Source organism: Nerophis lumbriciformis, linkage group LG32, assembly GCF_033978685.3.
Source record: "Nerophis lumbriciformis linkage group LG32, RoL_Nlum_v2.1, whole genome shotgun sequence".
Classification (NCBI taxonomy): domain Eukaryota; kingdom Metazoa; phylum Chordata; class Actinopteri; order Syngnathiformes; family Syngnathidae; genus Nerophis; species Nerophis lumbriciformis.
In genome coordinates, this window is record NC_084579.2 from 6,469,754 (window position 1) to 6,497,625 (window position 27,872).

At 42.9% G+C, this 27,872-nt stretch overlaps 1 protein-coding gene across 1 annotated transcript; it reads left to right on the plus strand.

The window, feature by feature from the left end:
* hpse (heparanase) lies at positions 1 to 27,872 on the plus strand. Its single transcript, XM_072912065.1, has 12 exons — positions 1 to 940; positions 1,020 to 1,132; positions 6,413 to 6,541; positions 6,619 to 6,792; positions 12,739 to 12,910; positions 12,981 to 13,028; positions 14,768 to 14,865; positions 14,927 to 15,029; positions 15,097 to 15,211; positions 15,276 to 15,400; positions 15,461 to 15,607; positions 24,832 to 27,872. The coding sequence occupies exons 1-12, from the start codon at positions 780 to 782 to the stop codon at positions 24,992 to 24,994; spliced, it is 1,548 nt and encodes a 515-aa protein (XP_072768166.1). The 5' UTR covers positions 1 to 779; the 3' UTR covers positions 24,995 to 27,872.

A 27,872-nucleotide genomic window follows, 5' to 3' on the forward strand; every position in this document is an offset into this window, starting at 1 on the left:
GTCCACTAATAGTACTAACCTTTAACAGCTACTCAGTGGCCTAGTGGTTAGAGTGTCCGCCCTGAGATCGGTAGGTTGTGAGTTCAAACCCCGGCCGAGTCATACCAAAGACTATAAAAATGGGACCCATTACCTCCCTGCTTGGCACTCAGCATCAAGGGTTGGAATTGGGGGTTAAATCACCAAAAATGATTCCCGGGCGCGGCAACCGCTGCTGCCCACTGCTCCCCTCACCTCCCAGGGGGTGATCAAGGGTGATGGGTCAAATGCAGAGAATAATCTCGCCACACCTAGAGTGTGTGTGTGACAATCATTGGTACTTTAACTTTTTTAACTTTAATTTGACTCATTTCCATGAATTACTAGTTTATATGTAACTGTTTTTGTATTGTTTTACTTTCTTTTTTGTTCAAGAAAATGTTTTTAATTTATTTATCTTATTTTATTTTATTATTTTTTTTTAAAAAGGACCTTATCTTCACCATACCTGGTTGTCCAAATTAGGCATAATAATGTGTTAATTCCACGACAGTATGTATCGGTATCGGTAATTAAGAGTTGGACAATATCGGATATCGGCACAAAAGCCATTATCGGACATCCCTAATAAATATTCAATATTACTCCTTCCCTCAGCAAATGATTACCAGTGATATGATGAAATGAGTATTTACATAGTGACGTCAGCGTGCCGGGCAAAAAGGGGCGTGGCTACAGTCTGAAGGCGCGACTGACCCAGAAGGCGGCAGACCAGAAGACAAAAAGCACCCAAAGTAAACATGGAGCCTGTCGAGAAGACGCTGTTGTTGTTGTTGGTGCTTGTTGTGCTGTGCGCGCCCACGGGCTGGACCCAAGCGAGGCACCGCGTGGACCCTCGCTTCGTGTCCGTCACCATCGACGCCAGCCTCGCGCAGGACGAGCGCTTCATGTACCTGCTCAGGTAAAGGGGAACTTTGGAGCGCTGCGCCCGCGGTCACGTGACGACGACGACAACTAACGGTTTTTTCCTGTCACGGCAGCTCTCCTAAAGTCCGCACGCTGACCAAAGCCTTGGCGCCCGCCTACGTGAGGTTCGGAGGAACCCGCCAGGACTTCATGGAGTTCAGTCCTCAGCGGGACCTTGGAATGGCCGGTCAGAGATTTCTCAAGTGGGCGGGGCTTAATACGTGACCTATTACATGATGTTGTTACATTATTAACCACATTTTAATGGGCCTGCTATCTGTTAAAGTTAAAGTACCAATGATAGTCACACACACACACAATTGGTGAAATTTGTCCTCTGCATTTGACCCATCCCCTTGTTCACCCCCGGGGAGGTGAAGGGAGCAGTGGGCAGCAGCAGTGCCACGCCCAGGAATCATTTGTGGTGATTTAACTCCCAATTCCAACCTTTGATGGGAGGTAATGGGCAGAGGTAGGTAGTAACGCGCTACATTTACTCCGTTACATCTACTTGAGTAACTTTTGGGATAAATTGTACTTCTAAGAGTAGTTTTAATGCAACTTACTTTTACTTTTACTTGAGTATATTTATAGAGAAGAAACGCTACTTTTACTCCGCTACTTTTATCTACATTCAGCTCGCTACTCGCTACTAATTTTTATCGATCTGTTAATGCACGCTTTGTTTGTTTTGGTCTGTCAGACAGACCTTCAAAGTGCCTGCCTTACTGGTGACGTTTCACTCCGTTCCACCAATAAAATGCAGTCACTAGTGACGTTTGACTCCGTTCCACCAATCAGATGCAGTCACTGGTGACGTTGGACCAATCAAACAGAGCCAGGCGGTCACATGACCTGACTTAAACAAGTTGAAAAACTTATTGGGGTGTTACCATTTAGTGGTCAATTGTACGGAATATGTACTGTACTGTGCAATCTACTAATACAAGTTTCAATCAATCAATCAAAAGTGTGAAGGAAAAAAGGCACTTTTTTATTTCAAACGTACATCCCGTCACAAGCCTAAAGACTGACTGCACAGTTCCTGTCTTCACAATAAAAGTGCCGCTCCATCGCGCCTGCGCTTTCAAAATAAGAGTCTCCGAAAGCCAGCGCAAACAAGCTAGCAAGCTACGGAATTTGCCACCAATGTATTTCTTGTAAAGTGTGTGAAAACGAATATGGAAGCTGGACAAATAAGATACCAAAAACCAACAACTTTCATGTGGTATTAGACAGAAAGGAGGAACTTTTTTTCTCCTGCATTTGAAAACGTGGACGTTAAGCACTGCTGTCTGATTACAATCAATGCAAGTCATCAGAATCAGGTAATACACCAACTTATATTCTTGTCAACATGAAAGAAAGGAATCTATATGTGTTAAACATGCATGTATATTCATTAAAACACCTTTAACATGTAAACAAAAACGGCAAAATAAATAAATATAAATGATATACTGTATATATCAATGTATGTGTATATATGTATATATATATATATATATATATATATGTATATATATATATGATATGTGTGTGTATGTTACTCATCAGTTACTCAGTACTTGAGTAGTTTTTTCACAACATACTTTTTACTTTTACTCAAGTAAATATTTGGGTGACTACTCATTACTTTTACTTGAGTAATAAATCTCTAAAGTAACAGTACTCTTACTTGAGTACAATTTCTGGCTACTCTACCCACCTCTGGTAATGGGTCCCATTTTTATAGTCTTTGGTATGGCTCAACCTACCGATCTAATGGCGGACACTCTAACCGAGACCTGGGCAAATTAAGGCCCGGGGGCCACATGCGGCCCGTTGAGCTTTTCAATCCGGCCCGCCTTGCTCACGTAGGTGACAGCAAGGCATACTTACTCAACAACCACACAGGTTACACTGACGGTGGCGGTATAAAAAAAACTTTAACACTCTTACTAATAATGCGCCACACTGTGAACCCACACCAAACAAGAATGACAAACACATTTCGGGAGAACATCTGCACCATAACACAACATAAACACAACAGGACAAATACCCAGAATCCCATGCAGCCCTAACTCTTCCGGGATACATTATACACCCCCGCTACCAAACCCCGCCCACCTCAACCGTCGCACAAAGAGAGAGATGGGGGGTGAGGGGGGGTGATGTGTGAGGGAGCAGGGTTGGGGTAGGGGCGGGGTTTGGTGGTAGAAGGGGTGTATAATGTATCCCGGAAGAGTTAGGGCTGCATGGGATTCTGGGTGTTTGTTCTGTTGTGTTTATGTTGTGTTAAGGTGCAGATGTTCTCCCGAAATGTTTTTTGTCATTCTTGTTTGGTTTTGGTTCAAAGTGTGGCGCATTATTAGTAAGAGTGTTAAAGTTGTTTTATATGGCCACCGTCAGTGTAACCTGTGTGGCTGTTGAGCAATTATGCCTTGCTGTCACGTACGTGTGCAATCAGAAGATGTATATTGTATAGCAATTGTTAGGCTGGCACGCTGTTAATACAGATTGTAGAGGGCGCCGAATGTTGTACCATGATAGCACGCCCTTATTATATCTGTAAGGGTGAAAATCGGTGAATATTGATCACGGGAGTTTTCTGCGAGAGGCACTGAAATCCGGAAGTCTCACGGGAAAATTGGGGGGTTCAGCAAGTAAGCTGCTGAGCCGCATCAGAGTGATCAAAGAGCCGCATGCGGCTCCGGAGCCACGGGTTGCCGACCCCTGAATTATACAAACTATTTAAATGGTTGGAATCTGCACTTTTGGGTGATATGCCAGTTACTATGGTAATCTAATTAGTTACTATGGTCATCTAATTAGTTACTATGATAATCTACGTCACAGCAGCTCAGACGAGGCACCAAGCACTGTGGGCGGGAAGCGTTTCCACAGACGCGGAAGGAGATTTTCACAACAAAGTTCTAAATCTTAGTGATATATCAAATATATCAGCTTGTAGGTGGGTTTATTTTGTACCCTTCGCGTTCATATTTCACTGTTTGTTGCATTTTTGTTGCGTTTCACTTGATTGTAAAATATGTCGATCGAAAGGGGCTGTGACATTCATATTTTTGTCAATATTCAGTGTTTTATCCTTCATAGAAAATTTTAAAATTCCATTACGTTTTTTACGGCGGTCTGTCACATACTTGCCAACCCTCCCGGATTTTCCGGGAGACTCCCGAAATTCAGCGCCTCTCCCGAAAATCTCCCGAAATTCAGGCGGACTCAGGTCCTCATGGGTTTATTGTTAGGCAGTTTCCTTAACGTCCTCCCAGCGCGGCAACAACACACAACAGCAGTCACGTTTTTGTATACCGTAAAGCAGTTCGTCTGCCGTAAACAGCAATGTTGTGACACTCTTAAACAGGACAATACTGCCATCTAGTGCATTTGATGAAAGCACTTTTGTGCGTGCCACACAGCAATGTATCATCACAGAGGGTGTTCAGCATGGTTAGAAAAAAAATAGGGACAGAGAATAGAACAAGGATGGACAATTCAACCCTTAACTCAACAATGAGTAGATGAGTGTTATGTGTGTGTATATGTGTAAATAAATGAACACTGAAATTCAAGTATTTATTTTATATATATATATATATATATAATAAAATAGATATGTATACGTGTATATATATATATATATATATATATATATATATAATAAAATAAATATATATATAATAAAATAAATATATATATATATATATATATATATATATATATATATAGCTAGAATTCACTGAACGTCAAGTATTTCTTATATATATATATATATATATATGAAATACTTGACTTGGAGAATTCTAGCTGTAAATATACTCCTCCCCTTTTAGCCACGCCCCCGTCCCACCCCGACCCCGCCCACCCCCACCCCCCTCCCCCCACCTCCCGAAATCGGAGGTCTCAAGGTTGGCAAGTATGGTCTGTCATAACGTTTTTAGCATTCAATCAGACATTATTGTGAGGTTTTGTATTAGTGTTCCTAAAAATAGATATACCGGCCCCCAGACACATTTTTGTTCTCTAAATGTGGCCCCTGAGTCAAAATAATTGCCCGCTCTAACCACTAGGCCATTATTAAGTACAACATTTTAATGGGCCTGCTATCTGTGCCCCGGACCTCTGGCCGTGCTTTGAAGATGGTGCCGAGTGTCTGAATCTTAAGAGTTTTAGGTGTAACTGTACAAAATGATAACAGTTAACATGTTTCATATACCAAGTTATTTATGACTCAAAGGTGTATGGCTGCGAAAATAGAGAAAAAAAGTGTCAAATTAGATGAAAAACTTGGCATGCTTAAGTTAGCTTGCCAGCATGCTATCATTTGCATGCTAGCAGTTAGCAAAGTTATATGACTGGTGTAAACGGTTGCAAAACTAGCTCAAAAGGTTAGCACGCTAATGTTAGCATGTTAGCAAGCTATTGTTAGCATGCTAATGCTACATGATGCTTAGTGTTTAACTAAAGCTGGATCTGTCGAGCACGCTTGGAGCTCATCCTCCTTATATTCAGGCTCAAAAAATTATGAGCCAGGTTCTGGCTCATAATTTGTCCCAAAGTAATCGTTGTTGTCTCTCATGAAGTCTGCATGATTAGTAGTTGTTGTTCTTGAAGGGGAAAGCGAACGTTGTGATGCGTCTGTAAAATTAAAGTATGCTTAAAATGACCAAAATAAATAAATATTACAAGTTGTTAAGTTAGCTTGCCAGCATGCTATCGTTTGCATGCTAGCAGTTAGCAAATGTGACATACAAAGTTATATGACTGTTGCAAAACTAGCTCAAAAAGTTAGCACGCTAATGTTAGCATGTTAGCAAGCTATTGTTAGCATGCTAATGCTACATGATGCTTAGTGTTTAACTAAAGCTGGATCTGTCGAGCACGCTTGGAGGTCATCCTCTATATATTCAGGCTCAAAAATATAAGGTTCTGGCTCATAATTTGTCCCAAAGTAATCGTTGTTGTCTCTCACGAAGTCTGCATGATTAGTAGTTGTTGTTCTTGAAGGGGAAAGCGAACGTTGTGATGCGTCTGTAAAATTAAAGTATGCTTAAAATGAGCAAAATAGGTAAATATTACAAGTTGTTATGATAATGTGTCTATTACTACGTGACGTATATATTTATATAAAACAGTGATGGAGGTTTTTGGGTTGTTTTTTAGAGCGCTATATACACGGAATAGAGCGAATCCTTGTGGCTCTACTCTGAGCTCTTTGTTTATGATTTAGAATGCCTAAAAAAAGACAAACATGTATGCTTGTCTCACATAGGGATTGTAAATGATAGACAAAATTCCCCCAAAAAGTGCACTTCCTCTTTAAGCGAGCGAGCCAGCAGAAAGGGTCGGGGACTTTATCAAAGTGTATTGGTTATAAATGTCAGGAGTTTTCCCGTGGTTTATCATGAGTACCGTTAATACATAGTGAGATACAAAGGTTGAATATAAATTGCTTCTGTTCTAGTACCAAAGCGCAACTGGGCGGAGCTTCCTCAGTGGTGGGAGGAGCATCTAAAAGCGCAATGGCGTAAACAAGCGAAGCTGCTGGCCCAACAAGACATGAAGAGGATGTTCCCTCAATTCGAGTTCACCGGTACGTCAGCGTGGTCGCCACTTCCTGTGAGAGCGCCGCCTTTTTTTTCAGAACTTTTGCTTTTTTTCCTCCGTCAGAGGTGACACTGGACCTGCTGCACGCCTTCGCCAACAACTCCGGACTGGATCTCATCTTTGGACTCAACGCGCTGCTGAGGAACGCCGACAACACGTGGAACAGCAGCAACGCTCGCTCGCTGCTCGACTACTGCCAGTCCAAACGCTACCGTGTGTCCTGGGAGCTCGGCAACGGTACTATTGTGATATCCATCCATCCATTTTTCTACCGCTTGTCCCTTTCGGGGTCGCGGCTTGGCTGGAGTCTATCCCAGCTGCATTTGGTACATCCTGGACAAGTGGCCACCTCATGGCAGGTCCAACACAACATTCACACACTAGGGGACCGTTTAATAGGGGGGTCCGAAACAATCAATTTTTTATATACTTTTTATTTGACCCATTTCCTGGGAAACTTATCAAGGAGCTTTTTGTATTATTAGGTCCATCAGTGTGGTTTTCGTCCTGGTCGTGGAACTGTGGACCAGCTCTATACTCTCGGCAGGGTCCTTGAGGGTGCATGGGAGTTTGCCCAACCAGTCTACATGTGCTTTGTGGACTTGGAGAAGGCATTCGACCGTGTACCCCGGGAAGTCCTGTGGGGAGTGCTCAGAGAGTATGGGGTAACGGACTGTCTTATTGTGGCAGTTCGCTCCCTGTATGATCAGTGTCAGAGCTCGGTCCGCATTGCCGGCAGTAAGTCGGACACGTTTCCAGTGAGGGTTGGACTCCGCCAAGGCTGCCCTTTGTCACCGATTCTGTTCATAACCTTTATGGACAGAATTTCTAGGCGCAGTCAAGGCGTTGAGGGGATCTGGTTTGGTGGCTGCAGGATTAGGTCACTGCTATTTGCAGATGATGTGGTCCTGATGGCTTCCTCCGGCCAAGATCTTCAGCTCTCACTGGATCGGTTCGCAGCCGAGTGTGAAGCGACTGGGATGGGAATCAGCACCTCCAAGTCCGAGTCCATGGTTCTCTCCCGGAAAAGGGTGGAGTGCCATCTCCGGGTTGGGGAGGAGATCTTGCCCCAAGTGGAGGAGTTCAAGTACCTCGGAGTCTTGTTCACGAGTGGGGGAAGAGTGGATCGTGAGATCGACAGGCGGATCGGTGCGGCGTCTTCAGTAATGCGGACGCTGTATCGATCCGTTGTGGTGAAGAAGGAGCTGAGCCGGAAGGCAAAGCTCTCGATTTACCGGTCGATCTACGTTCCCATCCTCACCTATGGTCATGAGCTTTGGGTCATGACCGAAAGGACAAGATCACGGGTACAAGCGGCCGAAATGAGTTTCCTCCGCCGAGTGGCGGGGCTCTCCCTTAGAGATAGGGTGAGAAGCTCTGTCATTCGGGGGGAGCTCAAAGTAAAACCGCTGCTCCTCCACATCGAGAGGAGCCAGATGAGGTGGTTCGGGCATCTGGTCAGGATGCCACCCGAACGCCTCCCTAGGAAGGTGTTTCGGGCACGTCCGACCGGTAGGAGGCCACGGGGAAGACCCAGGACACGCTGGGAAGACTATCTCTCCCGGCTGGCCTGGGAACGCCTCGTGATCCCCCGGGAGGAGCTGGACGAAGTGGCTGGGGAGAGGGAAGTCTGGGCTTCCCTGCTTAAGCTGCTGCCCCCGCGACCCGACCTCGGATAAGCGGAAGAAGATGGATGGATGGAGGTCCATCAGTGCTAAATATTATAAACTTATCACTTTCCTCTGGCACTGTTCCCCTAGCATTCAAAAAAGCGGTTTTCATCCTCTGCTCAAAAGACCTAACCTTGATCCTGACCTCATGGTAAACTACCGACCGGTGTCCCACCTTCCCTTTATTTCGAAAATCCTCGAAAAAATTGTCGCACAGCAGCTAAATGAACACTTAGTGTCTAACAATCTCTGTGAACCTTTTCAATCCGGTTTCAGGGCAAATCACTCTACGGAGACAGCCCTCGCAAAAATGACTAATGATCTACTGCTAACGATGGATTCTGATGCGTCATCTATGTTGCTGCTTCTTGATCTTAGCGCTGCTTTCGATACCGTCGATCATAATATTTTATTAGAGCGTATCAAAACACGTATTGGTATGTCAGACTAAGCTTTTTCGTGGTTTAACTCTTATCTTACTGACAGGATGCAGTGCATCTCCCATAACAATGTGACCTCGGACTATGTTAAGGTAACGTGCGGAGTTCCTCAGGGTTCGGTTCTTGGCCCTGCACTTTTTAGTATTTACATGCTGCCGCTAGGCCAGTGGTTCTCAAACTTTTTTTGTCATCCCCCACTTTGGACAAGGGGGAGTTTTCAAGCCCCACCTGCCCCCATCGCCCCAACAGAGCGCTAATGCCAAGCTTTAACATTTTCAAATTTATTGAACATCAAGTTGTATACATTCGAACTCAATAACATAAAATAACATTAAGTTCAATAATAAATAAAATAACTGTGCAGCTGTGGTATAACTTGCATCAAGTTCAATAATAAATAAAATAACTTCCATCAAGTTCAATAATAAATAAAACAAAAGTGTTATAACTTGCATCAAGTTCAATAATAAATCAAAAAAAGTGTTATAACTTGCATCACGTTCAATAATAAATAAATAAAAACTGTTATAACTTGCATCAAGTTCAATAATAAATCAAAAAAAGTGTTATAACTTGCATCACGTTCAATAATAAATCAAAAAAAGTGTTATAACTTGCATCAAGTTCAATAATAAATCAAATAAAAGTGTTATAACTTGCATCAAGTTCAATAATAAATCAAAAAAAGTGTTATAACTTGCATCAAGTTCAATAATAAATCAAAAAAGTGTTATAACTTGCATCAAGTACACTGATAAATCAAAAAGTGTTATAACTTGCATCACGTTCAATAATAAATCAAAAAAAGTGTTATAACTTGCATCAAGTTCAATAATAAATCAAATAACTTGCATCAAGTTCAATAATAAATCAAAAAAAGTGTTATAACTTGCATCAAGTTCAATAATAAATAAAACAAAAGTGTTATAACTTGCATCAAGTTCAATAAAAAAAAAAAGTGTTATAACTTGCATCAAGTTCAATAATAAATCAAATAAAAGTGTTATAACTTGCATCAAGTTCAATAATAAATCAAATAACTTGCATCAAGTTCAATAATAAATCAAAAAAAGTGTTATAACTTGCATCAAGTTCAATAATAAATAAAACAAAAGTGTTATAACTTGCATCAAGTTCAATAATAAATCAAAAAAAGTGTTATAACTTGCATCAAGTTCAATAATAAATCAAATAACTTGCATCAAGTTCAATAATAAATACAATAACTTGCATCAAGTTCAATAATAAATACAATAAAAGTGCCACTTTGCAATCTTTGCCAAAAAAAAAAGGAGGAGCTATGCATTTGCAAGACAGGGCAAGTGACAGCACTTTGCCCCAGGAGAGCCACCTTGCTTCACTGTGAAACAGCACGGCTGTATGATCAGCTCCCATTTCCTCACACAGTGCAGAGAACAGTCGCACTTTCAGTGGTCGTGTTTTGATCAAATTTACCGCGCTCACAACATGTTAAAACCTCATTGAGTTCGGGGCTAAGCTGCCTTGACGCGAGTGTTTCCCGGTGAATGACATAGTGTGTGCCCGTCAGATTTTTGTTTCTCTGCAGGCGCTGGCTCTGGCTCGACGACCTTTGAGGTGCGAGTCACAAATGTATATATTTGTGTAATTGTGATCCACACATTAGCCTGCTACCCATCCGCGCGAAAGTTTGTTCCGCTTAGCCCCGCCCCCATTAGTTACTGTTGCTATGTCTGTCAAACTTTCGCTCGTACCGAGAAATATAGAGCCTACAGTAAAAATAAGTACCGGTAATTTCCATTTATTTATATAGCGGATTTCACAGACAGAATCACAAAGTGATTTACAGTGTGTATAGAAAATGAAAGCATAGTAAAAAAAATAATCTAAGAATATAATAATTTAAAAAAAAAATTTAAAGTGAAACTTCCTCCCGTTCCTCGCGCCCCACCTGTCATGTCTCTATTCCCCACCAGTGGGGCGCGCCCCACACTTTGAGAAACGCTGCGCTAGGCGACATCATACGCAAATACGGTGTTAGCTTTCATTGTTATGCTGATGACAGCCAACTCTACATGCCCCTAAAGCTGACCAACACGCCGGATTGTAGTCAGCTGGAGGCGTGTCTTAATGAAATTAAACAATGGATGTCCGCTAACTTCTTGCAACTCAACACTAAGAAAACAGAAATGCTGATTATCGGTCCTGCTAAACACCGACATTTATTTAATAATACCACCTTAACATTTGACAACCAAACAATTACACAAGGTGAATCAGTAAAGAATCTGGGTATTATCTTCCACCCAACTCTCTCGTTTGAGTCACACATTAAGAGTGTTACTAAAACGGCCTTCTTTCATCTACGTAATATCGCTAAAATTCGTTCCATTTTGTCCACTAGCGACGCTGAGATCATTATTCATGCGTTCGTTACGTCTCGTCTCGACTACTGTAACGTATTATTTTCGGGTCTCCCTATGTCTAGCATTAAAAGACTACAATTGGTACAAAATGCGGCTGCTAGACTTTTAACAAGAACAAGAAAGTTTGATCATATTACGCCTATACTGGCTCACCTGCACTGGCTTCCTGTGCACTTAAGATGTGACTTTAAGGTTTTACTACTTACGTATAAAATACTACACGGTCTAGCTCCATCCTATCTTGTTGATTGCATTGTACCATATGTCCCGGCAAGAAATCTGCGTTCAAAGAACTCCGGCTTATTAGTGATTCCCAGAGCCCAGAAAAAGTCTGCGGGCTATAGAGCGTTTTCTATTGGGGCTCCAGTACTATGGAATGCCCTCCCGGTAACAGTTAGAGATGCTACCTCAGTAGAAACATTTAAGTCCCATCTTAAAACTCATTTGTATACTCTAGCCTTTAAATAGCCCCCCTGTTAGACCAGTTGATCTGCCGTTTCTTTTCTTTTCTCCTCTGCTCCCCTTTTCCTTGTGGAGGTGGGGGGTCACAGGTCTGGTGGCCATGGATGAAGTGCTGGCTGTCCAGAGTCGGGACCCGGGGTGGACCGCTCGCCTGTGCATCGGCTGGGAACATCTCTGCGCTGCTGACCCGTCTCCGCTCGGGATGGTGTCCTGCTGGCCCCACTATGGACTGGACTCTTACTATTATGTTAGATCCACTATGGACTGGACTCTTACTATTATGTTGGATCCACTATGGACTGGACTCTCACAATATTATGTCAGACCCACTCGACATCCATTGCTTTCGGTCTCCCCTACAGGGGGGGGGTTACCCACATATGCGGTCCTCTCCAAGGTTTCTCATAGTCATTCACATCGACGTCCCACTGGGGTGAGTTTTTCCTTGCCCTTATGTGGGCTTTGTACCGAGGATGTCGTCGTGGCTTGTGCAGCCCTTTGAGACACTTGTGATTTAGGGCTATATAAATAAACATTGATTGATTGATTGATTGATTATTTACTACTCTTACTTAGTATTACTCAGTATTCATTATTTAGTACTCTTACTTAGTATTACTCATTATTCATTATTTAGTACTGTTACTTAGTATTACTCAGTACTCATTGTTATTCAGTAATCATACTTAGTATTTTAGGATTTTACCTGGAGCGCCAAATAGTGTTTCCACCTGCTGTCGCCATTAATCACTTAGTATTACTCAGTATTCATTATTTAGTACTCTTACTTAGTATTACTCATTATTCATTATTTAGTACTGTTACTTAGTATTACTCAGTACTCATTGTTATTCAGTAATCATACTTAGTATTTTAGGATTTTACCTGGAGCGCCGGATAGTGTTTCCACCTGCTGTCGCCATTAATCACTTAGTATTACTCAGTATTCATTATTTAGTACTCTTACTTAGTATTACTCATTATTCATTATTTAGTACTGTTACTTAGTATTACTCAGTACTCATTGTTATTCAGTAATCATACTTAGTATTTTAGGATTTTACCTGGAGCGCCAGATAGTGTTTCCACCTGCTGTCGCCATTAATCACTTCAGAATCGATTCCTAAAACGACACCACGGACCATATTCTACAATTAGTTTTGCGTCAGCTTGACATCACCTTGTTGACAAACATTTGACTTCCAGAACCAAACAGCTTTGAGAAGAAGGCGGGGATTCGCGTGGACGGCGTCCAGCTTGGGGAGGACTTCGTTCGTCTCCGGGAGATTATGTCACAGTCAGCGTGGTACCGCCGCGCCGGACTCTACGGACCCGACGTGGGTCAACCCCGACACCGCACCGTCGACTTGTTGGACGGGTGCGTCCGCTCGCCGATACGTCTTCCTCGTTCTTGTCCGCCGTCATTTTGATTTACTGGTGTCCCTCAGGTTCCTGAGGAACGGATCCCACGCCGTGGACGCCTGCACCTGGCACCAGTGAGTTTGGGGTCATGTGACACACCGTGGACATCCATCCATCCCATCCATCCTCCTCCGCTTATCCGAGGTCGGGTCGCGGGGGCAGCAGCCTAAGCAGGGAAGCCCAGACTTCCCTCTCCCCAGCCACTTCGTCCAGCTCCTCCCGGGGGATCCCGAGGCGTTCCCAGGCCAGCCGGGAGAGATAGTCTTCCCAGCGTGTCCTGGGTCTTCCCCGTGGCCTCCTACCGGTCGGACGTGCCCGAAACACCTTCCTAGGGAGGCGTTCGGGTGGCATCCTGACCAGATGCCCGAACCACCTCATCTGGCTCCTCTCGATGTGGAGGAGCAGCGGCTTTACTTTGAGCTCCCCCCGAATGACAGAGCTTCTCACCCTATCTCTAAGGGAGAGCCCCGCCACTCGGCGGAGGAAACTCATTTGTACCCGTGATCTTGTCCTTTCGGTCATGACCCAAAGCTCATGACCATAGGTGAGGATGGGAACGTAGATCGACCGGTAAATCGAGAGTTTTGCCTTCGGGCTCAGCTCCTTCTTCACCACAACGGATCGATACAGCGTCCGCATTACTGAAGACGCCGCACCGATCCGCCTGTCGATCTCACGATCCACTCTTCCCTCACTCGTGAACAAGACTCCGAGGTACTTGAACTCCTCCACTTGGGGCAAGATCTCCTCCCCAACCCGTAGATGGCACTCCACCCTTTTCCGGGAGAGAACCATTGACTCGGACTTGGAGGTGCTGATTCCCATCCCAGTCGCTTCACACTCGGCTGCGAACCGATCCAGTGAGAGCTGAAGATCTTGGCCGGAGGAAGCCATCAGGACTACATCATCTGCAAAAAGCAGAGACCTAATCCTGCAGCCACCAAACCAGATACCCTCAACGCCCTGACTGCGCCTAGAAATTCTGTCCATAAAGGTTATGAACAGAATCGGTGACAAAGGGCAGCCTTGGCGGAGTCCAACCCTCACTGGAAACGTGTCCGACTTACTGCCGGCAATGCGGACCAAGCTCTGACACTGATCATACAGGGAGCGAACTGCCACAATAAGACAGTCCGCTACCCCATACTCTCTGAGCACTCCCCACAGGACTTCCCGGGGTACACGGTCGAATGCCTTCTCCAAGTCCACAAAGCACATGTAGACTGGTTGGGCAAACTCCCATGCACCCTCAAGGACCCTGCCGAGAGTATAGAGCTGGTCCACAGTTCCACGACCAGGACGAAAACCACACTGTTCCTCTTGAATAGCGAGGTGACGTTCCACGTCCCAAGAGCCAGCTTATGTAGCCGAGGATCGGACCGCCAAGTGCCCTGCCCTCGGCTGCCGCCCAGCTCACACTGCACCCGACCTCTATGGCCCCTGCTATGGGTGGTGAGCCCATTGGAGGGGGGACCCACGTTGCCTCTTCGGGCTGTGCCCGGCCGGGCCCCATGGGGACAGGCCCGGCCACCAGGCGCTCGCCATCGTGCCCCACTTCCGGGCCTGGCTCCAGAGGGGGGCCCCGGTGACCCGCGTCCGGGCGAGGGAAATCTGGGTCCTTTGTTAGTGTTCTTCATAGAGGTCTTCGAGCTGCTCTTTGTCTGATCCCTCACCTAGGACCAGTTTGCCTTGGGAGACCCTACCAGGGGGCATAGAAACCCCCGGACAACATAGCTCCTAGGATCATTGGGACACGCAAACTCCTCTACCACGGTAAGGTGGCAGCTCACAAAGACAATATTTGTCTCCATAGTTACTACGTCAACGGGAGGGACACGTCGCTGGACGACTTCCTGGACCCAAAGATCCTGGACTCCCTGGCGCCCCAGATCAAACACGTCATGAAGGCAAGTGGCTTGTGGCGTGTGTCAGGTGGCGTGCTGACGCCCTGGCTTCCCGTCTGCGCAGGAAGTGAGGCGCACGTCTCCGGGGAAGCCCGTGTGGCTGGGAGAGACAAGCTCCGCCTACGGGGGCGGGGCTGCGGGCCTGTCGGACACGTTCGCCGCGGGCTTCATGTGAGTGACACGTGGTGGCGTCGGCTTGATTGAGTTAGCGCTCGTTAAGACGTCACACGCTGCTCAGGTGGTTGGACAAATTAGGACTGGCGGCTAAAATGGGCGTGGCCGTGGTGATGAGGCAGGTCTTGCTGGGTTCCGGAACCTACCACCTGCTGGACGACAACTTGGATCCTCTTCCGGTGAGTGGCCCTTCCTTTGACCTTTGACCTCCCCCGCCCCCTGAGCGTGTGTGGTGTCGTGCAGGACTACTGGCTGACGCTCCTGCACAAGTCGCTGGTTGGACGCGGCGTTCTGAGCGCCGCCGTCTTCGCCGAGGCGAGCGGAAGCAGACGCGTACGTCTCTACCTGCATTGCGGCGCCACGCGCAGGTAGGTGACCTTTCACCCCGCCTGTCACACGCTGCGTGACCTGGCAAATATTCCTCGCAGATACGCGGCGGGCGCGGTCACGCTCATCGCCATGAACCTGGGCAAGATGGCCGCCCAGGTCGCCGTACCAACATGGCTAGCGGCGAGTGGCGTGGACGCCTTTGTGCTTCAGTCGGATGTAGAAGGCGAGGACGGCCTCCTGTCCAGGTGAGCACCAGAGAAGGTCTCATTCCAAATCATTCATTCTCTGTACCTACTGATTCATCTTGAAATATCCATCATTACTGTACCTACTGTACATCAATGATTCATTTGAAATATCCATCATTACTGTACCTACTGTACTTCAATGATTCATCTTGAAATATCCATCATTACTGTACCTACTGTACTTCAATGATTCATTTGAAATATCCATCATTACTGTACCTACTGTACATCAATGATTCATCTTGAAATATCCACCATTACTGTACCTACTGTACATCAATGATTCATCTTGAAATATCCATCATTACTGTACCTACTGTACTTCAATGATTCATCTTGAAATATCCATCATTACTCAACTGATCACCTTTGTTACTTCAGAAGTGTGCATCAATCTGCTACCCTTGGTATTACTCAGTACTCATTAATATTATTCAGTACTAGTACTTGGTATTACCCAGTACTAATAAAGTACTAGTACATGGTATTACCCATTACTCATTATTATTAAGTACTAGTACATGGTATTACCCAGTACTCATTATTATTCAGTACGAGTACTTGTTATTACCCAGTACTCATTATTATTAAGTACTGGTACTTGGTATTACCCAGTACCCATTATTATTAAGTACTGGTACTTGGTATTACCCAGTACTCATTATTATTCAGTACTAGTACTTAGTATTACCCAGTACTCATTATTATTAAGTACTGGTACTTGGTATTACCCAGTACTCATTATTATTCAGTACTTGTACTTAGTATTACCCAGTACTCATTATTATTCAGTACTTGTACTTAATATTACCTAGTACTCATACTTAGTATTACCAAGTACTCATTATTATTCAGTACTAATACTGAGTATTACCTAGTACTCATACTTAGTATTACCCATTACTCATTATTATTCAGTACTCATACTTAGCATTACCTAGTACTCATACTTAGTATTACCCATTACTCATTAAAGTTAAAGTTAAAGTACCAATGATTGTCACACACACACTAGGTGTGGCAAAATTATTCTCTGCATTTGACCCATCATCCTTGATCACCCCCTGGGAGGTGAGGGGAGCAGTGGGCAGCAGCGGTGGCCGCGCCCGGGAATCATTTTTGGTGATTTAACCCCCAATTCCAACCCTTGATACTGAGTGCCAAGCAGGGAGGTAATGGGTCCCATTTTTATAGTCTTTGGTATGACTCGGCCGGGGTTTGAACCCACAACCTACCGATCTCAGGGCGGACACTCTAACCACTAGGCCACTGAGTGCATTATTCAGTACTCATACTTAGAATTACCCAGTACTCATTATTATTCAGTACTCATACTTAATATTACTCAGTGGTCATTATTACCCAGTACTCATACATAGTATTACCCAGTACTCATTATTACTCAGTACTTGTACTTAGTATTACCCAGTACTCATACTTAGTATTACCCAGTACTCATTATTACTCAGTACTCATACATAGTATTACCCAGTACTCATTATTACCCAGTACTCATACTTAGTATTACCCAGTACTCATTATTATTCAGTACTCATACTTAGTATTACCCAGTACTCATATTTAGTATTACCCAGTACTCATTATTATTCAGTACTTGTACTTAGTATTACCCAGTACTCATACTTAGTATTACCCAGTACTCATTATTACTCAGTACTCATACTTAGTATTACCCAGTACCAGAGGTGTGGACTCGAGTCACATGACTTGGACTCGAGTCATGAATTTGATGACTTTAGACTCGACTTGACAAAATGTAAAAAGACTTGCAACTCGACTTAGACTTTAACATCAATGACTTGTGACTTCACTTGGACTTGAGCCTTTTGAATTGACATGACTTGACATGACTTGCTACTTTCCCCAAAACCCAAAGATGAAAAAGTTATTCGGGAGCGCTCCGTATTTTTCATTGTGTACTTGTCTATCAGCGTTGTGTGTGTCAGCTGGTGTGGTCTCAGTACAACAGCCAATCAAATTAGATCTACTTTGTTTTCATCACACAGCATTCATCCAATCAAATTGCAGGACAACCAACGAAGAAGACATGTCCAAACCACACGCCAGTGAACAAAAAATGATACCTAAAATAATTTTGTTTGGGTATAAAAATTACGAGGTGGTCAACACAAAACGGTTTGCAGTATGCAACACATGCGGTTCGAAAATGACTGATGGAGAGGCAACAACTTCCAACTTCGTCCGGCATTTGAAGTTGCACAAAGAACGGTAAGTTTTGAATGTAAGATAACGTTTATTGGCTAAGTAACGTGACTTTTATTTGCTGTGTAGTTAAATCAGTGAGGCTGTAAACTCACTGCTAACGTTATAACGTTATTGCAAACACGGGAATCTGTTGCAGTTCACTACCTTATTCATACTTTTTGTTCAGTGATTTTTTAAGCAGGGTTACGTTAGTCAATATATCACACGTAACGTTAGACGGCGGTCAGCAGCACCGCGTATTTTAGCCACCTAAAAAAAGACAAAAATAGTAAAATAAAGGTCAGTTAAAATGTATACTATATTATGAATATGTGTACCGTTTTAGCTAGCTTTCTGACATACTGTTGGTTGTTTACCTCAGTGGTCCCCAACCACCGGCCCGCGGCCCGGTACTGGTCCGTGGATCGATTGGTATCGGGCCGCACAAGAAATAATTTTTATTTTTTTATTTTTTATTAAATCAACATAAAAAACACAAGATACACTTACAAGTAGTGCACCAACCCAAAACAACTCTCTCCCCCTTTTGTTCTGGGCACTGAACATGAAGACTCTTCCTTCACTTCCGAGTGGCCATGAGAGTCTTGGCAGTGCCTGCCTCCAGTGCTCCAGTGGAGCGAGTTTTCAGCCATGGTGGCATCATACTACGCCCCCATCGTGCACAAATGACTGACAGACTCTTGGCTAATTTGGTCTTTTGCAAATGCAATGCAGCATAGGGCCCTGACATATAAAAAGTACAACTTTTTTGTTATGTTCACGTATATGTCATGTTTTTTCAATGTTAACACTTTTGTACAAATAAGTACATTTGCACTTTATTTTTCAATGTGTTTGTTCTGTAAAGGAATGAGTTAATGTTTAAAATGACTGGTTAATAGTGCTATTATAAAGTGCAATGTCAGCACAATTTTCTTTCCTGCAATTTAAAATGCACTTGTTTTAATAAATAAATACAGCGTTTGAAAAGCATACACAATCTGTGTTAATATATTAGTCTGTGGTTAAAAGGACTTGAAAGGACTCGAAACTCAAAATGCAGGACTTAGGACTTGACTTGAGACTTTCCAGTCTTGACTTTGGACTTGACTCGGGGCTTGCCTGTCTTGACTCGGGACTTGACTCGGACTTGAGGGCAAAGACTTGAGACTTACTTGTGACTTGCAAAGCAATGACTTGGTCCCACCTCTGCCCAGTACTCATTATTATTCAGTACTCATACTTAGTATTACCCAGTACTCATACTTAGTATTACCCAGTACTCATTATTATTCAGTACTTGTACTTAGTATTACCCAGTACTCATACTTAGTATTACCCAGTACTCATTATTATTCAGTACTTGTACTTAGTATTACCCAGTACTCATTATTATTCAGTACTCATACTTAGTATTACCCAGTACTCATTATTATTCAGTACTTGTACTTAGTATTACCCAGTACTCATACTTATTATAACCCAGTACTAATTATTACCCAGTACTCATACTTAGTATTACCCAGTACTCATACTAAGTATTACCCAGTATCCGTACATAGGGTGGACAATATTTGTCCCAGACAAAAAGGTATGCCGTGGGGGAGAAAACTATTTGCTGATTGCTTTCCTCTGAACTTGCAACACAGTGTTGTGTGTCTGGCCACTCCTTCTCTCACCTGCTGTGACTCGGAGTGTTCAGGGTTCAGGACGTGAGGAAACATGTAGGGAACATTGCCACAACCCTTTTATGTCTCCTTGTTTTTTTCCTGGGATTTAGTTCACGGCTAACTTGGTCAGTGTTCCCAAATGATCTCAACGTTTGCTCAAATCTTTTGTCCGCTCATTGAGTTGAACGCAGGCTGCAACTTCCCTCCACTTTCATCACAACTCACAACATTCTTTGTGTAACTGACTTTTTCAACATGTCTTGACTTGACACGCCTCCACGGTGCCGCCAGGACTGAGGAAATGAAACATCAATATACAAAACCAGTGAAGTTGGCACGTTGTGTAAATGGTAAATAAAAACAGAATACAATGATTTGCAAATCCTTTTCAACTTACATTCAATTGAATAGACTGCAAAGACAAGATATTTAATGTTCACACTGAGAAACTTCTTTTTTTTTTGCAAATAATCATTAACTTAGAATTTAATGGCAGCAACACATTGCCAAAAAGTTGTCACAGGGCCATTTTTGCCACTGTGTTACATGGCCTTTCCTTTTAACAACACTCAGTAAACGTTTGGGAACTGAGGAGACACATTTTTGAAGCTTTTCAGGTGGAATTCTTTCCCATTCTTGCTTGATGTACAGCTTAAGTTGTTCAACAGTCCGGGGTCTCCGTTGTGGTATTTTACGCTGTACGTGTTATGTCATATTTACACGTCGCAGGTTTTCCTTTAATGTTATTTCATCAAAAAGAGAGACATTATTTTGTAGGGCAATATCCGGGATGCGTTGTCTTTAATCTCCTTTCTAATGAGTAAAATTTTATTATTAAATAAATTCATAAAGTTATCAGTCGAGTGGGTGGAGCTACTGGGAGGAGTCCCTTGTTGAGTTAGCGATGCTCCTGTACTGAACAAATATTTAGGATTGATTTTATTGAGGCGGATGAGATTGGAGTAGTACTTTGTTTATAGGTTATTAAACTATCAATCCATGCTTGATGGAAAACCTCAAGTTTAGTCGCAAGCCATTTGCGTCCTAGCTTTCTACATGATAGTTTTAGAGCTCTAGTTTCTTCTGTAAAGCAGGGGGTACGCCTTTTAGGGGCCTATTTTAGCTTTAGCGATGCTATACTATCAATGTCGTCGCGCAGGGCATCGTTAAAGTTGTTAGTGAGGTTATCGATAGAGCCCACATAATTTGGGAATGGCGCCATTACCGAAGGTAGTAGGCCACCAAGAGTCATAGTTGTGACAGCATCAATGTTGCGGCTGCTGAAGCAGTGGTTATTAGTAGCTTGTTGACGATGATTCAGAACTTCGAATTTTATAAGGTAATTTTATGGTAAACGTTACTTTAGAGTACGGGATTATCATAATTTTGGAGGTGGTGACACCCCGGACAAGGACTAGATTATCGTATTACCTTTGCGATGCGTGGGTTCATTTATTATTTGCGTAAGACCACAGCTATCAATTATAGTCTGGAGCGCCACGCTTGGAGGGTCTGATGGGATATTCATATGAATATTAACATCCCCCATTACAATTATATTATCTGTCACTAGATCAGCGACAAACTCTGAAAATTCACTGATAAAGTCCGAATAGGGCCCAGGGGGGCGATAGATAACAGCCAGATAGAGAGGTAGCGGTGTGACAGACCTCATAGTAAGCACCTCAAATTATTTATATTTATTACCTAGGTTAGGGCTAAATTTAAGGTCTTCATTGTATATTAGTGCGACCCCTCCACCCCTTTTAACGGGACGGGCAATATGTGCATTCGTATAGTTAGGAGGAGATGCCTCGTGAAGCGGGAAAAATTCATCTGGTTTTAGCCAGGTTTCGCTGAGACCAGTGACGTTAAGATTGTTGTCTCTAACTACCTCATCAACTAGTAACATTTTAGGAGACAATGATCTGATGTTTAAAAAGCCCATATTATAGGTAGTGGGTGGTTTTGAGGCATATTTGTTAATGGTACCCGTAGTAGTGATATTAATAACATTACGTCTACTTTGTGTAGTGCGCCTTAAATAATTTCGATCACATCTAGGAATTGATACGATGAGGATCTTCAGATTATTTGCTTGGTGCTGCGGTAGATTGAAAGCGTCATAATTTGCCACCTCAGTAGAATGCATGTTCACCTCTGGCACAGTCACTACAGAAAAAAACATGATGTGAGTTGTGTATTATTCTACAAGAAATGCTGTGTGTGCAGGAATTTTCCAGCCTGGCGCTGGTTAGTTCTAGCTTAACTGACTCCTCACCCGGACTAACAGACGCAGTAAATGCCTATGTCCGAGCTGTGTAGTTAGTCAAGTGTGACTCAGCCAGTAATCTATGTTTCTAGATAGAGTGATGGCGCCTTCCCAGTTAGGGTGAAGGCCGTCCCTCCTCGGCATGCCTGAACAAGAACAGAAATATTTCTCTTTGAATGTATGGATAACGTTTATATAGCCCTTTTATTAGACTATTTCATTACAAATTAAATGATGGTGACGCGTTCAACCACCCCTCCCCCAACACTGTTTTACCCAACATAATGAATAATCGTGATTTTAATATTAATAAAAAAATTAAAGCTGCAAGCAGCATTGGTCGGGCCCGCGTATTTGGCAGGTGCTAGTCCTAAGTGTCCAAATACTTTTGTCTACTTTTAGTCTGAAGTGTCCCAAGACTTTTGTCTAAAGTACCTACCTTGTCTGCATTGTGTGGGCATGTTGGTGCTTCCTGCTTTTGAGCAGCCATCTTAAAAAAACAGCAGCGCAGCAGCATCAGTGCAGCGGGTCTTTGAAGGGTCATAAAATCAAAACCGGAGCAGGTATTAAAAAGCTGTTCTATACTTTTATACACAAGGGTTCAATCTCTCTCCTGTGTTAGTTTGAAGCCTAAACGACAAAAGCGCTCAGAGGAGATAGATTTTGAAGGAAGGTGACCGGTTTTTACAAAAATGTTGTTTTGAAGGGGGAATAGCAAAATTCCTGTTGATTTTTGCTGGGGGTTGTCAATTTATGAAATGTAGGTCTAAGTGAGACCTACATTGAAGTTTTTGTTTCATGTCTCTCCGACCTTCCCAGTGGGAGTTACAGGCAGTTTTGTCATTTCTTTCTTCCGAGGAGCAGTTTTTTCTCCGTTTTATTAAAAAATTGCTCTAGAGCGCAATTTTTAAATTTGGGGCTAGGTTTTTTTTTATTAGATCGCAATATTTGCTAGTCCTGATGTGTGTCTTCAGTTCGGTGAGTTTTGAAGCATGTTAAGGGGGTCAAATTACAGCTCAAAGAGGCAAAAGTGACTGTTTTTAGTACTTTTTTTGTCTTGAAGGGGGAATTGCCAAGTTCCTGTTGATTTTAGCCCAAGGATATACAATTATGAAAACTAGGTCTAAGTCAGACCTACATAGAGGATTTTGTTTCATGTCTCTCCGACCTTCCCAGTGGGAGTTACAGACAGTTTTGTCATTTTTTTTCTTCCGAGGAGCAGTTTTTTCTCCGTTTTATTAAAAAATTGCTCTAGAGCGCAATTTTTAAATTTGGGGTTAGGTTTTTTTATTAGATCGCAATATTTGCTAGTCCTGATGTGTGTCTTCAGTTCGGTGAGTTTTGAAGCATGTTAAGGGGGTCAAATTACAGCTCAAAGAGGCAAAAGTGACTGTTTTTAGTACTTTTTTTGTCTTGAAGGGGGAATTGCCAAGTTCCTGTTGATTTTAGCCCAAGGATATACAATTATGAAAACTAGGTCTAAGTCAGACCTACATAGAGGATTTTGTTTCATGTTTTTCCAAGGGGCGCTAGAGCGCAATTTTGAGTTTTGGGGTTCGTTTTTTTTTTATTAAAAGGCAATTTTTGCAGGTCCTGATGTGTGGGTCAAATATGGTGAGTTTTGAAGCATGTTAAGTGGGTCAAATTAGTGCTCAAAGAGGCGGCGGAAGAATAAGAAAGAAAGAATAAAACCTTACAAATTCAATAGGTCCTTATGTCCCATTGCATAAGGACTCCCTGTGGGAGTCCTTATGCAATGGGCCATCCATCCATCCATCCATCTTCTTCCGCTTATCCGAGGTCGGGTCGCGGGGGCAGCAGCCTAAGCAGGGAAGCCCAGACTTCCCTCTCCCCAGCCACTTCGTCCAGCTCCTCCCGGGGGATCCCGAGGCGTTCCCAGGCCAGCCGGGAGACATAGTCTTCCCAACGTGTCCTGGGTCTTCCTCGTGGCCTCCTACCGGTTGGACATGCCCTAAACACCTCCTTAGGGAGGCGCTCGGGTGGCATCCTGACCAGATGCCCGAACCACCTCATCTGGCTCCTCTCGATGCGGAGGAGCAGCGGCTTTACTTTGAGCTCCCCCCGGATGACAGAGCTTCTCACCCTATCTCTAAGGGAGAGCCCCGCCACCCGGCGGAGGAAACTCATTTCGGCCGCTTGTACCCGTGATCTTGTCCTTTCGGTCATAACCCAAAGCTCATGACCATAGGTGAGGATGGGAACGTAGATCGACCGGTAAATTGAGAGCTTTGCCTTCCGGCTCAGCTCCTTCTTCACCACAACGGATCGATACAGCGTCCGCATTACTGAAGACGCCGCACCGATCCGCCTGTCGATCTCACGATCCACTCTTGCAATGGGCCATGCGGGCCCTAATAATCATGATTATTATTTGGGCTATAATCTTGCAGCCCTACACAGTACCCGCACTCAGTATTCAGTAGCCGTACTTTGTATTACTATGCACTTGGTATTATTAACACCCGTACTTGGTATTACCCAGTATCTGTACTTAGTATTACTCAGTACTTGGTATTATTCAGTAGGATACCCGCAGGTATTATTCATATAACCCTAACCCTAACCCTAACCCCTAACCCTAACCCTAACCCTAACCCTAAACCCTAACCCTAACCCTAACCCCTAACCCTAACCCTAACCTTAACCCCCTAACCCTAACCCTAACCCTAACCCTAACCCAACCCTAACCCTAACCCTAACCCAGGGGTTAGGGTTAGGGTTAGGGTTAGGGTTAGGGGGTTAAGGTTAGGGTTAGGGTTAGGGTTAGGGGTTAGGGTTAGGGTTAGGGTTAGGGGTTAGGGTTAGGGTTAGGGTCAGTACTTGGTATTACCTAGTACCCGTACTTAGTATTTGTCAGAACTTGGTACTATTCAGTACCCGTATTTAGTATTACTATGTACTTGGTATTATTCATTAGCCGTACTTATTATGACACTCATGAAGTAGCTTTACCTCTCTGAAAGGTTGGTGAGCTGTAGAATCTCCTTAATTGTGTTTGACAACTAACGAGGCGCTGGTGTGATGTCATGAAGGTCCGTGATGCTGAACGGCGACCTTCTCAAGATGGCGGAGGGCGGAACACTCCCGCCCCTTAGAGGCAGTCGTCTGCCAGCTGCAGAACATCTTCAACTTCCTGCTTTCTCACTGGCCTTCTTTGTCTTCACGGACGCACGACACCACGCCTGCGCCGCGTGACCTCCACCTTCTCGTCGTGGTCACGTGACCTCAAGTAGTAGCTGTCACATGCTTCTGTTATGGTTTTCACTGCTCTATTCTATCTCGCAACAGGAGGCAGGTACGTTTTATTTTCTATTAAAGAAGGCAGACATTTGTATTGTCTATTCTGCCTAGCAACAGGAGACGGACATTTTTTATTATCCGTTCTGCCAAGCAACAGTAGGCTGAATTTTGTGTTATTTTACTATTTTTGACTAGCAACAGAGGGGAGACATTTTATATTTTATATTCTACCTAGCAACAAGAGGCAGCCATTTTTTTTATTTTCTATTCAAGGAGGCGGGCATTTTTAATATTTTATTCTGCCTAGCAACAGGAGGCTGAACTTTTGTATTATACAATTTGGGATAACTTTCAGCCCCCCGTGACCGAGAGGGACAAGCGGTAGCAAATGGACGGACGGATGACTCGCGACAGAAGGCAGACATTTCATATTCTTCCGAGCAATAGAAGGCAGACATTTTGTGTGCATACTAGCAACATGAGGCGGACATTTTATATTTTCTTTTCTACCTCGCAAAAAGAGGAAGCCATTTTTTATTTTCTATTCAGGTAGTTTTATTGTCTATTCTGCTTAGCAACTGGAGGCAGACCCTTTTTTAAATTTCTTAATCTACCTAGCAACAGTAGGCACACATTTGTTTTGTATTATGACTAGCAACAGGACGCAGACATTTCATATTTTATATTCTACCTAGCAACAAGAGGCGGAGATTTTCTATTTTCTTTTCTACCTCGCAAAAAGAAGAAGCCATTTTTTATTGTCTATTCAGCTAGTTTTATTGTCTATTCTGCTTAGCAACTAGAGGCAGACCCTTTTTTAAATTTCTTAATCTACCTAGCAACAGTAGGCACACATTTGTTTTGTATTATGACTAGCAACAGGACGCAGACATTTCATATTTTATATTCTACCTAGCAACAAGAGGCAGAGATTTTATATTTTCTTTTCTACCTCGCAAAAAGAAGAAGCCATTTTTTATTTTCCATTCAGCTAGTTTTATTGTCTATTCTGCTTAGCAACTGGAGGCAGACCCTTTTTAAAATGTCTTATTCTACCTAGCAACAGTAGGCACACATTTATTTTGTAATATGACTAGCAACAGGACGCAGACATTTCATATTTTATATTCTACCTAGCAACAAGAGGCGGAGATGTTCTATTTTCTTTTCTACCTCGCAAAAAGAGGAAGCCATTTTTTATTTTCCATTCAGCTAGTTTTATTGTCTATTGTGCTTAGCAACTGGAGGCAGACACTTTTTTAAATTTCTTAATCTACCTAGCAACAGTAGGCACACATTTGTTTTGTATTATGACTAGCAACAGGACGCAGACATTTCATATTTTATATTCTACCTAGCAACAAGAGGCGGACATTTTCTATTTTCTTTTCTACCTCGCAAAAAGAGGAAGCCATTTTTTATTTTCCGTTCAGCTAGTTTTATTGTCTATTCTGCTTAGCAACTAGAGGCAGACCCTTTTTTAAATTTCTTAATCTACCTAGCAACAGTAGGCACACATTTGTTTTGTATTATGACTAGCAACAGGACGCAGACATTTCATATTTTATATTCTACCTAGCAACAAGAGGCGGAGATGTTCTATTTTCTTTTCTACCTCGCAAAAAGAGGAAGCCATTTTTTATTTTCCATCCAGCTAGTTTTATTGTCTATTCTGCTTAGCAACTGGAGGCAGACCCTTTTTAAAATGTCTTATTCTACCTAGCAACAGTAGGCACACATTTCTTTTGTAATATGACTAGCAACAGGACGCAGACATTTCATATTTTATATTCTACCTAGCAACAAGAGGCGGAGATTTTCTATTTTCTTTTCTACCTCGCAAAAAGAGGAAGCCATTTTTTATTTTCCATTCAGCTAGTTTTATTGTCTATTCTGCTTAGCAACTGGAGGCAGACCCTTTTTTAAATTTCTTAATCTACCTAGCAACAGTAGGCACACATTTGTTTTGTATTATGACTAGCAACAGGACGCAGACATTTCATATTTTATATTCTACCTAGCAACAAGAGGCGGAGATTTTCTATTTTCTTTTCTACCTCGCAAAAAGAGGAAGCCATTTTTTATTTTCCATTCAGCTAGTTTTATTGTCTATTCTGCTTAGCAACTGGAGGCAGACCCTTTTTTAAATTTCTTATTCTACCTAGCAACAGTAAGCACACATTTGTTTTGTAATATGACGAGCCACAGGACGCAGACATTTCAGATTTTATATTCTACCTAGCAACAAGAGGCGGAGATTTTCTATTTTCTTTTCTACCTCGCAAAAGGAGGAAGCCATTTTTTATTTTCCATTCAGCTAGTTTTATTGTCTATTCTGCTTAGCAACTGGAGGCAGACCCTTTTTAAAATGTCTTATTCTACCTAGCAACAGTAGGCACACATTTAGTTTGTAATATGACTAGCAACAGGACGCAGACATTTCAGATTTTATATTCTACCTAGCAACAAGAGGCGGAGATTTTCTATTTTCTTTTCTACCTCGCAAAAAGAGGAAGCCATTTTTTATTTTCCATTCAGCTAGTTTTATTGTCTATTGTGCTTAGCAACTGGAGGCAGACCCTTTTTTAAATTTCTTATTCTACCTAGCAACAGTAGGCACACATTTGTTTTGTAATATGACTAGCAACAGGACGCAGACATTTCATATTTTATATTCTACCTAGCAACAAGAGGCGGACATTTTCTATTTTCTTTTCTACCTCGCAAAAAGAGGAAGCCATTTTTTATTTTCCATTCAGCTAGTTTTATTGTCTATTCTGCTTAGCAACTGGAGGCAGACCCTTTTTAAAATGTCTTATTCTACCTAGCAACA